The 16038-nt window shown below is 54.5% G+C and overlaps 2 protein-coding genes and 2 long non-coding RNA genes across 7 annotated transcripts; 2 read left to right on the top strand and 2 right to left on the bottom strand.

Annotated features, from left to right (window-relative positions):
- Window positions 1-1526: 1526 nt before the first annotated feature.
- LSM2 (LSM2 homolog, U6 small nuclear RNA and mRNA degradation associated) lies at window positions 1527-3111 on the bottom strand. Of its 2 annotated transcripts, none has more exons than XM_040578204.1 (5): window positions 2994-3111; window positions 2834-2901; window positions 2568-2598; window positions 2265-2324; window positions 1527-1808 (listed from the first exon to the last, which is right to left on the bottom strand). In XM_040578204.1, exons 1-5 carry the CDS (start codon window positions 2994-2996, stop codon window positions 1734-1736), a joined length of 237 nt encoding a protein of 78 aa, XP_040434138.1. In that variant the 5' UTR covers window positions 2997-3111; the 3' UTR covers window positions 1527-1733. The 2 variants fall into 2 exon arrangements, with proteins under 2 accessions (XP_040434138.1, XP_040434137.1); XM_040578203.1 differs by having other exon boundaries at window positions 1527-1859.
- A 12-nt stretch (window positions 3112-3123) lies between these two features.
- Window positions 3124-5304, top strand: LOC121080280. The gene is made up of 3 exons (XR_005825312.1): window positions 3124-4030; window positions 4578-4664; window positions 5149-5304. It is a non-coding gene; the product is annotated as an uncharacterized LOC121080280 (long non-coding RNA).
- A 1496-nt stretch (window positions 5305-6800) lies between these two features.
- On the bottom strand, window positions 6801-9844 carry LOC121080252 (zinc finger protein 708-like). 3 transcript variants are annotated; one of them, XM_040578108.1, is made up of 3 exons: window positions 9781-9844; window positions 8466-9269; window positions 6801-8242 (listed from the first exon to the last, which is right to left on the bottom strand). In XM_040578108.1, exons 2-3 carry the CDS (start codon window positions 9265-9267, stop codon window positions 7446-7448), a joined length of 1599 nt encoding a protein of 532 aa, XP_040434042.1. In that variant the 5' UTR covers window positions 9268-9269; window positions 9781-9844; the 3' UTR covers window positions 6801-7445. The 3 variants fall into 3 exon arrangements, with proteins under 3 accessions (XP_040434042.1, XP_040434040.1, XP_040434041.1); XM_040578106.1 differs by having other exon boundaries at window positions 6801-8245; XM_040578107.1 differs by lacking the exon at window positions 9781-9844 and adding an exon at window positions 9584-9750 and having other exon boundaries at window positions 6801-8245.
- Window positions 9845-9900: 56 nt separating this feature from the next.
- Window positions 9901-13968, top strand: LOC121080284. Its single transcript, XR_005825319.1, has 2 exons — window positions 9901-10002; window positions 13258-13968. It is a non-coding gene; the product is annotated as an uncharacterized LOC121080284 (long non-coding RNA).
- The last annotated feature ends 2070 nt before the right edge of the window (window positions 13969-16038 follow it).

The raw sequence follows: 16038 nt of genomic DNA on the forward strand, positions 1-16038 counted from the left end.
AAACCATTTATGCTTTTCCTTCAAGAATGTCAGCAATATATATGAGTTAGCCTCTGTTGGGTTGGTATCTCGAACAATCTGACCCATGGCTCTTAAATCCTGAACTAATCTATATTCCTTGCCATGTTGCTTTTTCACTGCTACTATCAGGGTGTTCATATTCTGATTCGCACTCTACAACCCATAATTCAAAAATGTTTGTTATTAATTCTTGCAATCCCTTTCAAGCCTCCCACTTAATAGGCTACTGGTTTTGTCCTAACAGTTTAGTTCCAGATTTTGGAACAGCTTTGCTGGTTTCACCAATTTAAACCAAGCTGGGATTCCACTAGCCTGTACCAAGGGTGTTACTGCATCCTCTGCATCTGCAGGAATCTGGGTTTTGTGTGTTCTGTAACAAAAATTCTCGCTTCCACAGCTTTTGGTTCAGGTATTAGGGGTTGCACCTCTCTATTGTAAGTTATCTGCACGTCTAATTTACACAATAAATCCCTTCCCATCAAGGGTATCAGACATGCAGGCATATATAAAAATTGGTAAAGTTGCCCATTGTTTCCATAGCTTAAAATTTAATGGCTGTAAAAAGGGCTGATTTTCTCACTTCCCTTAGTTTCATGGCTGAGGTTTTCTCTACAAGCATTACGTACAGAGTAAGTGACTCCTCTATCAACTAGAAATTCTACCTCCTTGTTCCCCAGCCTTTGTGTAACCAGGGGTTCTACCAGGGTAGATTTCCCCAGTCCCTTCCAGGTTTCATTGTCCTGTGTTCATCAGCTTGATGGCTGCAGGGCCAGTTCCAAGGTTCCAGCCTGAGTACATTCCCTTTTCCAATGCCCCCTCTCTGCAGGTAAGACAGGGCTGCACAGAAGTGGGTCATTTTCCCCTGCCCCCGCTTTTTCCCCACTCCTCAGTACCCCCATCCTGTGCCACCATAGGTTCCCCCAGGAGCCCTTGTGAAAGCAGTGATCCATCTCCCCTCTTAGGTTTTCCCTTCAGAGGCGTCATGTCTCCTTTTCCTTTTCCCTGGCATTAAAAACAGTCCACGCTACCTCTAATGTCTTTCCCCAATCCCTTGAGTCCAGAAGTTTCTTCTGTCTGGGACTGAGTCCCGTAAAGATGGGAGCTAACTGAGCAGATGCTTCTGGCTTTTCAGGGTCCAGATTACCATGTTTCCTGGCAGCAACTTTTAAATGCTGCGTGCAGGCAGATGGGGATTCATTGGTTCTTGTTCGACCTCACAGAACGCGGACAATTCACTTCAGGGACAGACCCAGAGCAAGGGCAAGGACTTTAGGGATGAACCTGGCACATCAAGGCTTGGGCTACCTGGCTCCTGAGCTGAGGGAGCGGCCGCAGCATGTTCTTGGCTCTACCAGAGACCCTCAGCCACAAATGCAAACACCTCAGCTCCCACAGGCAAGGCGCCAGGCGTTTGGGCCCCCCAACCCCTCCCAGCCCCCCAAGTTCCGTCCACCACCCCACCCCCCTTCCCCCATTGAAAGGGAACTCAAGCATCCGGCACAGCACAGGGGCCATTGGGTTTATTGAGTCCCCTAGACACGGATATCGGGGGCCAGGGGGATCCCATGGGTCACTGCAGGTCCCCTGTGGGTCCTGGGGGGTAGCATGGGTCCCTGTGGGTCACTAGGTGTCCTGTTGGGGTCCCTGGTGGGTACTGTGGGGGTCCCGGGGGTCCCCATATGTGCTGTGGGTGACTGCAGGGGTTCCATGGGTCACTGCTTCTGCTGCAGGGCCTCCTTGCGTGCTGCATCCTGTAGCAGCTGCGTGTCCACCTCGTCGGCTGGCAGCTGGACGTAGCGCACCACCGAACCCCGGATGAAGCAGTTCTTCACCGACAGCTGTGCCCCGCGTCAGCATGCCCCATGGGGGGCCTGGACCCACATCTGACACACTTCCCCCACCCCGACTCCAAGGGACTGCCCCAGACCCACATCCAACCCTCCCAGGGACCCTCCAGGACCCGTGTCAGACCCCCCCAAGAACCCCCCAGACCTGTATCCAACCCCCAGGGACCCTCCAGAACCCACATCACACCCCCCAAGAACACCACCCCCACCACCTCCAGACCCACATCTGACCCTCCCTCCTGACCCACATCCTGATCCAAACCTCCAGGACCCTCAAGTCCAGGTAAGCCACCCCCAAGACCCACATCAGACCCACATCCGTGTCCAGGTGGGACCCCCGACCCCCCCCCCCCCCCCCCAAGTCTGCCCTCCAAATGTGCGCTGGGGGGGCCATACCATGTGGGGGTACTTCTCAGGGTCAGTGACGCTGATGTCTGTCAGTTTGATATTCAGGTACTGGGAGGGCACAGGGAAGGGGGGGGCCGTCAGAGCCCCCACAGAACCCCTGCCCCCATAGATATCCCGCAGAGCCCCGCTCCCCCCAGTCGTCCCCCCCGGCCCCGTAGATGCCACACAAAGCCCCATGCCCAACAGATCCAAAAGCCCCCCTGACACCCCCCCAGCCCCACAGACCCCTCTCCCTACCTCACAGAGCCCACTCAGCCCCACAGATGCCCCACAGCCCCCTGCCCCCCTCACCTGATCCACCGAGTGCAGAGTCCCGCAGATGCTGGAGAGAGAAATGGGGCTCATGGTGGGGGGGGGCTGGGGGGGTCCCAGGGGGAGTTCATGGCGGGGAGTGGGTGGGAGGGGAGTCTTAAAGGGGGGATCCATAGGGGGTCCACGGAGTGAATCCCTGGCGGGTCTGTGAGCCCCATGGGGGATCCTGGGGCGGGGGGGGGGGGTCTTTGGAGGAGCCCCTGGGGGCGACCCACGGGGTGAGGGGGTTCCGGGGGGGCCCTCACCTGAGGTCGTTCTTCAGCTCCACCACCACGTCCTTCCCCACCAGGGATTTAAAGAAGGAGTAGAACAGCTGGGGGGCAGACAGGGGGGTCAGAGGCCACGGGGGGGGGTCAGGGGACCCCGTATCACCCCCACCCCCCCCTCCCTCCCTCCCGCTCTCACCATTGCGGCCGCCCGGAGCGCGCGCGCTGGACGCCTCGCCCCTTCCGCCGCGTGACCTCAATCCCGCCCACCCCGCCCGGAGACACCGCCGAGGCCCCGCCCACCCCGCGGGGGCAGCGGGGCGGAAGTGACTCACCCGCCCTCGCGCTGGGCCAAAGGTCAAGAGGCGGGGCCAGGGGCAGCACTGTGCTGCGTGCCCCGTGTGTCCCCCCCCCCCGTCCGTCACATGGCCGTCCGTGTCCTCTCGTCTCCTTGTCCCCACATCCGCCGTCTCATGTCTCCCTGTGCCCACCTCCCGCTGTCCCCACATTCCCACTTCATGTGCTCGTGTCCCGCTAGCCCCACATCCCTGCGTCCCCGCATTGCCCTAGCCCCGCTGTCCCCATGTCCCCTCATCTCCTGTCCCATTCCTTCTAGCCCCACGTCCACGCGTCCCCTCGTTTGGCTGTCCCCATACCCCTATCCCATGTGCTCTGTGTCCCCGTCCCCACATCCCCGTCTCCACATCCACATGTCCCCGCATCCACATCCCACTGTCCTCGTGTCCCCACATCACCCTGTCCCCACATCCACACATCCCCACTGTCCCCATGTCCGCCTAGTCCCACATCCCCCTGTCCCATGTCCTCCATGTCCCCTCATCTCCCTGTCCCCACATCCCCATCCCATATGCTCCGTGTCCCCCTAGCCCCACATCCGCATGTCCTCACATCCCCATGTCCCCACATCCACATCCCCATGTCCCCCATCCCCAGATCCCCCTGTACCCTTATCGCTGTGTCCCCACAACCCCCTGTCCCCATGCCCCACAGGCACCCGTGTCCCTACAGCCCATGTGTCCCCTGTGTCCCGTGTCCCCCATCCCTGTGTCCCCTCCCAGGCCACCACCACCCACGCTGGGCTGGGGCCGGGTGGGGACCGGGCAGACCGGCCGTGCAGCCCCATGACGACAGTGTCACCTGTCCCTGTCACCGTCCCCCCATCCCTGGGGATTTAAGGGCAGTTCCGCAGCCCCACAGCACTGACAGGAGCGTGTGGTGAGTGGGGACATGGGGACAGGGATGGGGACATGGGGATGGGGACAGGGATGAGGGGACAGGAGGGGGACATGGGCACAGGGATGGGGATGTGGGGACAGGGGCAGGGACACGGGGACAGGGATGGGGACACAGGGACAGGGATGCAGGGACGGGGGGGGCACAGGGACAGGGATGGGGACTCGGGGACAGAAGAGGACATGGGGGGACAGGGACATGGAGGGGGACAGGGATGTGGGAAGAGGACAAGGATGAGTATGCAGGGACAGAGGTATTGGGATGCGAGTCGGGGGGGGACATGGGGGGAACAGGGATCTGGAGACAGGAGGGGGGAGGCACAGGGACAGGGATGGGGACTCCGGGACAGAAGAGACCGTGGGGGGGACAGACACAGGGACAGGGATGTGGGGACAGGACAAGGATGGGGATGTGGGGATAGGGACATGGTGGGGGGACATGTGGACACCGGGATATGGAGAAGGGACGGGGGGGCTGGGGCCTGTTGCCCCACCCCGTGTGTCCCACCCTGACCCCGACCCCACTCCAGGCAGGATGTGTGCGGGTGCCCAGTGTCTGCTGAACCTGCTGCGCTGGGCCTGGGGGGTCCTGCGGGGCCTCTTTGGGGGGCACAGCGGTAAGGAGCACCCCAGGGGCATGTGGGGGGGCACGGAACCCATGGGGAGTATGGGGACATGGGGTGGTGTGGCACCCATGGAGGGGGGTATGGGTCCCACAGTGGGGGGGGCACCTGGGACCTACGCAGGGGGCACAGCACCCACGGGGGGGGCACAGGGACACGGGGGGATCGCCGCACCCACAAGGGCCACCTGGGTCTGATGGCGGGGCACATGGAGGGTGCGCAGGACCCACAGGTGGGGGGTGGGGGGGCTGCAGGGAAGCCGTTTGTGGCGAGGAGGGGGTGACACCCATGTCCCCAGGGGGACAATGGGGGTGTGGGCAGGGCCAGGACACCTGGGTCCCCGCTTCCTGCCCACACCAGCTGCCCCACCCGCCCAGCTGGGGGGGGGTGTGTGTCAAAGGTCACCAATGATACACACCTAGCTGGGGGGCAGGGGTCAAAGGTCACCAATGGTACACACCTCCCCTCCCCCCCGCAGTGAGCCCCCCGCCCCCACCAGCTGAGAGGACAACACTGGTTCCTGGCAAAGAGGACTGAGACCCCCAAACATCCTCCTGGACACCCCGAGGACCCTCAATACCGGCTCCCCAGACCCCCACCCCACTCCCCAGCTGAATAAACGACCTTGACACCGTGGCCATGTCTGTCTTTGGGGAGGGTCAATCTGCCTTTTTTTGGGACGGGGGGGTGTGTCTGTCTTTGCGGGGGGGTTGAGACTCCACTCCGGGGATCCAGGCGTCTGCCCCCCCTCCTCCCTTTTCACCCCCCTTCCCCCCTCTGCCCCCCCACGGGGGTGGCCAGTGGGGGTGGGCACGCCCCACACCCCCACACGCTGTTCCCCTGAGCCAAGCGGTGCCCGCTGAGGATCCCCCACCACCACCCCCCCTCCCGTGCCTCAGTTTCCTCCCAGTTTCGGTGGTATTTGAGGGGACAGGGCAGGCAGGCAAGGGGTTACAGCCCCCCCCGCGGGGGTCGCCTCCCCAGACCTTATTTATGCGCCATTTCGGCACTGGCACTGCCCCCTCAGCCTGACAACAACAAGGAGCCTACGGGGGTCCCCCCCACTACCCCCTCATCGGACACAGGGACCCCCTATGGACGCCTGGAGCCCCCCGCACCCCACCTTGGACACTCAGACAAAGGGAAACCCACCAGGCCTCGACCCCCTCCCACGACACCCTACTTTGGACACGGGGACTCCCATGCAACACCCCCAGACTCTTCCCCACTGCCTGGAGCGCAAAGACCCACACACACGCCTCTCCCCTCACGGGACACCCCAAGCCCCTCTCACCAACCCCTTCGTGCCCCGTGACTGGGGTCCCGCCCAGAGACCCCTGGGCCCGGCAGCACCCGCAGCCCCATGGCGACTGGCGATGGAGAGGTACAGAGGGTCCCAGCAAGTGAGGGGTCCTTAGATGGAAGCAGGGGGTCTCGGACACCGGGGGGTCTTGGACATGGGCAAATCCCAGTAACATGGGGGTCCTGCTGGGGGTCCCCAACATGCAGGGGTACTGGCGGGAGGGCTGTGGGTGTGGCAGGGCTCCTGGAAAAAGGGGGTCCTGGGGTGGGTGGGGTCTCAGGTGGGGAGTGGGTGTCCGGACACAAGAGTGGTCTCAGACACAGGGAAGTGCCAGGGAGGGATCCCCAGGGCCAGACCACCCTGACCATGGCCCCTGAGCTCAGGACAGACATTCAGCCAGACCCCCTGACTGTGACCCCTGACCCCAGGACAGAAGTTCAGCCAGAACTGGGTGGTTGAGGGGGGGGGGGCACCCCAAGGTCACCTGCGTTGCTGCCAAGACTGGTGCTGGACAAGGGTAAGGGGGGGCACAGGTGGGACTGGAAGGGGCATGGGAGGAAATTAGGAGGCAAAGAAGCTGGACAAAGATATGGCAGGAACCTGGGGCTGGACAAAAAAAAAGTTCTCAGGTTTTTCCACCCAAGAAATTCCCCTCCTCATCCCATCCCAATCCTCATCCTATCCTGCTCATCATCATCATCCCAATCTCCATCCCATCCTCATTCCATCCTAATCCTCATCCTTATCCCATCCCCATCCCAATTCCCAGCAGGACTTGGAGAGCTTCAACTCCCTCCGGGCACAGGAGCCATGCCAACACCCATGGATGCTCTTGGTGATTTTTATTAAATGTGAAAAACATGTAAAATGATCAAGGAAAAAGAAGGAAAGAAAAAAAAATCAGTGAGCCTTCCCCTCTGAGCACTGTTGAGGGCGTGGGACCTGGCTTCTGCCGGGGAGCAAGAGGAAAATTTCCCCCAGTGCCCAGGATTTCCAGAATTAGCCGTACCTGTGAGGTTTTGTCTCGGTCAGAGGATGGGAAGAGGAGAATGTTACTCAAATCTGCCTTTTTTTTTTTTTTTTGGCCCAGAAATGCCCCAAAGAAAGGTGAGGAAGATGTGCCAGTGAACGTGATTCTTCTGCAACATCCTCGTTGGGTGGCCATGGCTTCTGTGGGAGGACTGGCATCCTGGGGCGGGATGGGGACAGCATGGCCATGGCAGTGAGGACCACATCGATGAAGACATGCTCTTTGCCTTGCAAAGCAGCTCAGACCCTTGGTCAGGATGAAAAATGTCTTCTCTCTGTGTGGAACTCTCTGAGGTTTCTCTTCAGCCCTTCTCCCGTCTCATGGAAGGAAAGCAAGATGGGTGTCCACCTCTGCGTCTGGATACCTCAGCCAGAACCTTGCAGCCTGTCTTCAGGTGGAGCAAGCAGGCATTGGTCTCAGCAGGTCCCAACCCTCCCACCTCCTAATCCATGTGCATCTTCATGTGGGACATCAAGGAGACCTTGGTCCTGTAGCAATTCCCACACTCAGAGCATCGGTACGGAGCTTCACCTGTGTGGGTCCTCTCATGTTCCAGGCATTTGGAGCTCATGGTGAAGCCCTTCCCACATACGTGGCATCTATAGGGTCTTTCCCCAGTGTGGATCCGCTGGTGGACGATCAGGTGGGAGGTGTTCGTGAAACTCAAGCCACACTCAGGGCATTTGTGGGGTCGCTCCCCGGTGTGGAGCTTCTTGTGGAGCTTGAGGTTGAACCTCCGTGTGAAGCTCTTCCCACACTCGGAGCAGAGGTGAGACTTCTCAGACTTGTGCGGGCCCTGGTGGAAGAGCTCCGCGCTTACCATGAATGTGCTGGGTTGCTCGCTGGGCTTCTCCAGCTGGTGAATCTGCTGGTGGGACGTGAGGGCAGAGCAGTTGCTGAAGCTCTTCCCGCAGTCAGGGCACTTGCAGGGCTGCTCCTGGGCATGGAGCTGCTGGTATTGGCTCAGGCTGTTCCTACAATCAAAGGTTTTCTGGAATTCATACACCCGCTCTTTGGCACAGACCGTCTCCTTGGGGTCCTCCAAGATGTCCTCATGAGGACACCACTGCTCCTGCCTCTCCTCGGGCCAAGACTCTGCTCTTGACTGCTCTTTTAGGACTTTGCCCTCCTCAAGAGCCCAACAGCCCCCACATTTCTCCATCCTCAAGCTGGATCTGTTTGGTTCTCCTTGCCAGGAGTCTCCAGGCTGGGGATTCTCCTCTTGGTAGCCACCATCACCTGCTGATAGACAAGAGGGCCAATATGTGACAGCCCCAACAGAAAACGGGGAGAGGAACAACTGTGGGGGATGTCTCCAGATGGAAAAATAGGGGCCTCCACACCCCAAGGACCTTCCTATCCCATGCCCGGCACAGCTTTAACCCAACACAACCCATGGATGTTTTCACGGATGGACCCAAACCAGGGGATGGAGCAAGGACCTAGAGTAAGTCAAGGTTACCTGGTGGGGCTGTGGTCCCACAGCTGCTCTGCTGGGTGTCCTGGGATGGAGGTGTTGGCTGGTTGACCTCCTTGCTGTGAGCCTTTTTATGGGCGTTACAGCGGAAGTTTTGGGTGAAACCCTTCCCACAGATGGGACACTTGAAGGGCTTCTCGCCTGTATGGACTGTCTTGTGTCTGACCAGGTCAGAGCTCTTCCGGAAGCTTTTCCCACAATCCCGGCACTCGTAGGGTCTCTCACCCGTATGGACCCGGCGATGCATGAGGAGATATTGCTGCCGGGCGAAGCTCTTTCCGCAGTCAGGACAGACATAGGGTTTCTCATTGGTGTGGACCACTTGGTGGGAGATGAGGTGGGAACTTTGGCTGAAGCTCTTCCCGCAATCCAAACACTTGTAGGGCTTCTCACCCCGATGGAGCATCTCGTGGATGAGCAATGGTGAGCCATCGTTGAAGCCCTTCCCACAGATGGAACACTTGTAGGGCCTCTCACCCGTGTGCAGGCGTTGGTGGCGGATGAGGTGGTTCCTCCAGTTGAAAATCCGGCCACAGTCCTCGCACTTGTGGGGCTTCCTCTTGGATTTCGGTTTCGGCTGGGACTCACTCTCACTCAGATCATCCAGATTTCCATGGCTGGTGGCTTCTCCCCAGTGCTCCCCAGCTCTGTGTCCTTCCAGCCTCCAGTTCTGGCAGCCTTTGTCTCGTGTTGCCTCCTCATCGTCATCATCCGCCGCCCCTGTGTCTTGCTCCACCTTCACCTGGACCTTCTCGGGGTCCTCCTTCTCCTTGCTTGCCCACCCCATACCTGTGGGGACAATGTGGGGAGGGGGAGGAGGGTCATCAGTACCGTCACAGCCACTCTTCAACACCCCACACGCGCGGGGGATAATCCAACCTGCCCCATCGTGAGGCGGATGCCACCATGGGATGGATGGAACCGCAATGATGGAAGGCCTACCCCTATGGGGGGGGAGAGGGCACATCCCTAAGGAAACCCCTGGCTCTAGAGACCACTGGGCAGAAGGGACCTTCCCACCGTTTCACATTTCCCTGCCCATGCTGCTGCCCGACCCCCGCTGCCTGCACACAACCCACCCCCCAACAACCCACCCGCTCCACCTTAGCGCTTGCTTCTAAGGTGCCTTCAGCTTTGCGCCCACCCCCCAAAAAAAAGGGGTAAAAGGATTTTTCCACGCCAGGTGGGGGGGCTGCGCATTCACCACCACCACCACATCCCCTGCCGCGCTAGGGGGCATGCGGACCCCGGGTGCTGGGCGCCCCCCGCCCCAGCCCCCAGCCCACGGGCCGGTCCTCACCGCCCTGCGCAGCCCGGGGGGGTCCCCAGCGCTGCCACCGCCACCCCCCCCCACCGCCGGCACTTGTCCCAGCCCCTTCCTGTGTCTCCGCACAGGCAGCCGGGCTGCAACCGGCCCCGAGCCGCGGCGGGGGCCGGGGCCGGGCGGGGGGGTCTCCAGCTGAAGAGGGGAAGGTTGGAGCATCCCCCCTTCCTCGCTCTGCTCTCCACCCCCGGAACGAAGGTAGGCGGGATGCGGGGGGAGCAGTAGCAGCATCCCCCCACCCCGAGCAGAGCAGCAGCAGCCTCCGGGAGAGCTGCATCCCTGCATCCCCGGAGGGGCATCGTCCCCCAGGAAAGCGTCATCCCTGGGGGAGCATCAGCCCCGGGAGAACATCATCCCCCGGGAGAGCATCACCCCCTCCCCGGGCGTGCAGCATCCCTCGGGGAGCATCACCCCTGGGCGTGCAGCATCCCCGGGGGAGCATCCCACAGCCAGAGTGGAGCATCTCCCACGGGTGCAGCGAGCCCACTGAGGATGCAGCTCACGGCTGGGTGTCTTGATCCATTTTTGGGTCCCCAGGAGAGCATCACCCCCGCCCCGGGCGTGCAGCGTCCCTGAGGGATCCCACTTGGGGTAAAGCATCTTTGGTGCCTCCATCCCCAAAACACCCTTTGCTGGTCACATCTCCCATCCATGTCCTGCTGACAGGAGGCAGCCAGACCCCTAGGGCATCCCAGAAAAAAAATAATTGCTAAAACCAGGAAAAATAGAGATACTTTTTTTTCTCCAGCCTGATGGAAATAAACTTGTCTCCTGGACAATAAACCCCAGAAGCAAAGCCACCACAAGCGAGGTATTTGAAGATTTAAGCGCAAGAACTTGAGAGTCTCACCCTGCACCTGAGCATCAGACCTATGTTTTGGTGTAAAATCAGGGGGAAATGGTCTAATCCAAAGGGGGGTGCACAGGTTCTTCGGCCTCTCAGTTGAGGAGTCTCGCTTTCTTTTGTAGAGCCCAGGTATTTCCTTGGCTGCCAACCATGAGCAGGGCAGGTTTGGGGCTCAGGCAGGTATCCCCCACTTTGTGGAAGGAAACTGGTTTGTGGTTTTGTTTTTTTTTTTACCTTTTAACTCAAGTATTTCGTATTTCAAATGGATGTGCTGGAACCCACCTGCAGGCCTGCAGTTAATGTTGAGGATCCTCAATTCTTATGGAAATATCCTTCTCATCTCTGTTAACCCCATCCTCCTCAACAGGAAGATGAAATCTAAGTATGTAGGAAAAGCTTTTAATAACACATAAAAACGTTTCAATAGCTGTGAAGCCATCGTGTAAAGATAAATTGTAAAATCTTTCATATTATTGCTGCCTGAGAAAATGTAATTTCACTTTATAATAAAGGTCTGAAGTAGATGATTAAGTCTTTTGAAGTTATTTTAGGGAATGCTTTTTTTCTGCCTAGTTAATTGCTGAAAAGAATGCGCTTAGGAGGGATAAATAATAAAACAGAATATTCCATCAGCTTTCAAACTTTTGATTCCCAAGTTGTGTTAAATCCCATTCCAGCCTTGGCTGCAGAAGAGGATTCTCATGGTCAAGTGCGGATTTCTGTTGCAGGGAAAATAAACCTGCTGCCTCTATAAATTGAAAGAATCGAGACTTTTTTTCCCTCTTCAGGACTTGGAAACCTCCTTCCATCCCTATTTATTTCTCCTTCCATCCCTATTTCTCTCTCCATCTCCATGCTTGTTCGTTCTTGGCTCCATCTCCTACTAGAGGGACAAATCCCTGCATGCCAGGAGAGGGGCAGTGGGGACAGGCCAAAATATAGCTATTTGGGCAAATAATTTTATATATATTGGAAATGGGAGAGGGTAAAAGGATGGAGGGGAGTAATTAAATTTATAGGTTTATCTCCAGATTCGTTTTTCCCAGCCATGTCAGGTGAATACCTTTGTGCCAAGGGGATGAGATTAAGGTTAGTTTGGGGAGAGGAGGGTTTGTCTTTGGGGTAGGGGCTGCATATGGGACTCATTTTGAGGTAAAAGCAGCTTTTTTTTTTTTTTTTTTTTTTTTTGAGGAGCAGAAAGATATTCACATTTGATTGCTGTTGCAATGACGTTTTCCTACCATCCTGGCTGGGAGGAAAGGGGTTAAGGCCATTCCCTCCCGGAGGGACTACTGGGAGGGTTAATGGGGCTCTTGCTTGGCACAATGGGCAGGAATATCCCAGATGGATGGCAGATTTACCCCCTGTGGGGTAATGACCCCCACCAAGAGGGGGTAGAAACCGCCTGTGATCCCAACCCCACAACTCTTGAGGTGTTGGGGTCCCTGGGATGCTTTGGGGATTTGGCAGAGACATCACCACCCGCCAAAAAAAAAGAAAAAAAAAATCCCAGGGGGTTGATCATCCCAGGTTTTCTTCCCAATAAATCATTCAGCTCCATCAACCCTGTTCTAGAGGGTGAGCATGTTCATTTTGGGAGATGGGGAAGGGATTTTAGGGGTGCAGATGCTCTGCAGCCCCAACTTCTCACCCTGATGCAGGTAAACATCCCTGTCCCCCCTGTCCCCCCTGCTGCTTGTCCTTAAATTGCAACCAAAGCAAGGGGATTAAGCCTCTGCGAACATGGGAGTGTGGGTTTATCTCATGGGGGAGTATCATGGTTTGGAGACCCCGTGCTACGCTCCATAAAGGGCTAACGCATCCCATGGCCCATCCTGAAATAGTCAAACCCCAGCTCTGGTAGGTGGGAGAGGGGTTTCTCTGCTGCTTTACTACTAATTAATTAATAGTCATCAGGGAAGGGATGTAGTTATGAGGATTTTCCTTGTGCATTGGGTGAAGATCTCACCCCAACATCTTGTGATGATGATGAATATGCTGATAAATAATGTTAAATAAGAGTTACAGTGTCTGTAAGGGCCTCCTTAAGGAATTAAATTAACCTTATTTAAAGGTAATCAAGATGCTTGTTGCTCTGGGGTAGTTGATGGTGGAAAATAATCTAACCAGGAGGGATTTTGTACACTTTACCTTAACTGGAGGCGAGGTGGGGAAGAGCAGGTGCAGATCCCTCCCCTTGGCCCTGGAATAAGCCTCAGGAGACTTTCCAGCTGAATGGCTGAATTAGGGATGCATCAGATGGGTGATCTCGGGAAGAAAGGGTAGTTGGCACCTGCAGGGTGGTCCTGGATACCAGGGGTGATAAGGTGGATACATTTGTTTTCCTCCCCTCAGGGAAAAGGAGGAGGTTTTCCAGCAAGATACAGGAGAAGGGACATCTTACAGAGCTCAGATTTCCTTTTTGTTTTTGACTCCTATTCTCTGGGTGTTTATTCCTTTAGGTGGACCCATCCTGGGTCATCTCTCATGGCCTACACCCTGATGAGGAGGGTCTTGCTTCATCGTGTCCCATCTCTAGCCTCCCAAACCAGTTCCCCTCTTCCCTGTGGCTTTGATTTCCATGTTGACTGGTCCTGTTTCCCCAGGGATGAGCATCTCCAGGGCAGGCTCTTGCACCATCAGCTCTCCACCTGTGGATATGAGGAGATGATGAGTGGAGCAATGTGGCATGGATTGACTTTCCCACGCATGAGAACCCGGTTATGCATAGACTCCATCTCCCATGCTTTTAGCAAGAAGTGTCTCTATCGGGATGTGTTCTCCACAAATGAAGGTCTCCAGCCCTGTTACAGAGATGATAATGCCTCAAACCATCCCAGAGAAGGACAGGATGGAGTCGGGTCTGATTTTCAGTCCTGGGAAGCCTTATTCTGCTTTGCTCCTCTTTCAGGTTTACCTCCTCCATCACCTCAAACACAGATCTGCTCCTGGCTTTTCTCCTCCCTCATCCCACCAGGGATGGCTTGGTGGTTTGACGGTCCTTTGTGGACTCTTTTTGATCCAGGAGGCCAACCTAAAGACATATAATGAGTGCAGTCGTGATGCCATGATGATCTAAGGTCTGGATGGGGGAGAAATGTTCCATAAATAGTTACAGCTGGAAAAGGATGAGGAGAAACCAATCTGGACCATGGGCAACGAATCCAAACCACTTTATTTGGGTAAATAAATTTATTCAATTAGTAAAGGGTGGGCTTTGAAAATTAAACAGAGGTGTTCTTTTCTAATTTGATTTTGGGGTAAATAATGGAAAAGCTTCTCATATGGTGAATAAAGAATTTATTGACATGAATGTAGGATGATGAAAAGTTATTTATTATTTTGTTATATACTTAAGTTTATATATTACATATTTAATATTACTTTTATTATTGTATTATAATCTTAGGTTTTATAATTAATTATATCCTTATATTTCAATTATACTTGTATGATATATTAATATTTATTATTACATTATTGGATTCTTATAGTGTCATATTATTATTTGTTAGTCTTTCTGCGTCTGCAATACTTTTATGCAGTTTGAGGTGGATGAGGTCTGATTAAGCCTCTAAGGAACATACATGTCTGATTAAGCCTCTATCTAAGGAACATACATGTCTCTAGAAATATATTTCTTTCTAAGCAGTTTTCTTCATTGTTGGAAATGCATGGGGATGTTTTGTTCCTAAATTTGAGTGAAAATCTAAAGATCGGCCCTTTTTTTTTTTTTTTTCAGGTGGTGGGGGAGGAAATGGAGCTGGGGGGGAACCCACAGCTCCCATTCATCAAAGGGGATAAAGAAATTACCGCATTTCCCGATGACAAACATTTGTCGGGGATTTTCTTTCTTTTTTCAGGGAAAAAAAGGGTAGGCCCTGCTGCAGAAGGTGTTAAAAAAAGGGGGGGGGGGGGGGGGGCGGGGGCGGGGGGGTGAAGGAAGATCCCAAATAACCCTTTAACTCCACAATGCAATTTAAAATCTCCCTCTGCAGACCTAAATTTAATTTTTTTCAACCAACTTTCAGCAATGTGCATTTATTTTCTTGGAGAAAAGATTTGGAGAAGAACAGTTACACATTTTTTAAAGATTTTTTTTTTTTTTTTCTTGCATGGGATAAATAAATTTCCTTTGGTAATTTCTTTAGGGAGTTTTTGCTGCTTGCAGCTGCATCACATCCCATCCTGCACTGCGAATCCCAGGTGAAATAAAAATTCGCTGTAAACCCAAAATTTTCTTTTTTTCCTCCACAATTTCTTTGGATCCTGCACTGAGTATCCCACAGGGACATGAAAAAATTGCTTGAGAAACAGATTATTTTGTTTTCAATTTCTTTTCTTTTCTTTGGATATTTTCATTGTCAGAACAGAAGTGTGGGAACAAAACCCCATTTTAGCTTTAAAATAACTGCAATCTATCCCCAGGCTGACACTTTTTTTTTTTTTTTAGCTGCAAAATAATAATTTCTCAATTTTTATTTCTTCCCTCCTTGGCCACGGGTGGATTTTGGGCTCGAATTGGGTTTCTTAGCCCCAGATTTCTTATTTCTGAAGAGAAACTTCAGGCGCTGCAGTTACAAAAGAAGAAAAAAGGGAGAGGAGAAAAAAAAAGGAAAAAAGTAGGGAAAAAAGGGGGAGAAAGGGAAAAAAGAAAAAGAGGGAAGGAAACAGGAAAAAAGATAAAAGGGAAAAAGGAATAATTAAAAAAAGAGAGAAAGTTAAAAGAGAAAAAGGGGAGAAAGGGAAAAAAGGAAAAACACAGGAAAAAGGGGGGGGGGGGAGGAAAAGAAAAAGGAAAAAAGGTAAAAGACAGGAGCAAAAAGGTGGAAAAAAGCGAAAAAAAAGTTAGAAAGAGGTGCCAAAAAAGGAAGAAAAGGATAAAAGCGGGGGGGGGGGGGGGGGGGGGGAAGGAAAAAAGGGGGCAAAAGGACAAAAGCGGGAATAGGTGGAAAAGGCGTTTTTCTCCCTAAAAGGGGTGCCGGGGGGGCGCGGGCCGACTCCATCCCCGCCCACCCCGCGGTGCCGGGGTTGGCTCGGGCCGACCCTCCCCGCCCGCGGGAGGCAGCGGCGGGCGCGCAGGTACCGCCGGGGATGCGCAGGGCCAGGGATCTCCGCGGGGCACCGGCCATGGCCGCGCTGGAGCCGGCCCAGGTAGCGCTGGGATCTCGCACGGGGCGGGGGCTGCTCACCTTCCACTGCTTTTTTAAAGTAGTTTTGTAGAATTTATTTCTCACTTTGCTTTTTGAAATTTTTCCTTGCTTTGTTTGAGTTTCATGTCTTACTTTGTGTTTTTTAAAGTTTTATTTCTTACTTTGGTTTTTAGTTTTTAATTTCTTACATTAGTTTTTAAAATTTTATTTATTTGGCTTATTTGTATGGGGGTT

The sequence above is a fragment of the Falco naumanni genome, chromosome 24, assembly GCF_017639655.2.
Source record: "Falco naumanni isolate bFalNau1 chromosome 24, bFalNau1.pat, whole genome shotgun sequence".
In the NCBI taxonomy this organism is placed as follows: Eukaryota; Metazoa; Chordata; class Aves; order Falconiformes; family Falconidae; genus Falco; species Falco naumanni.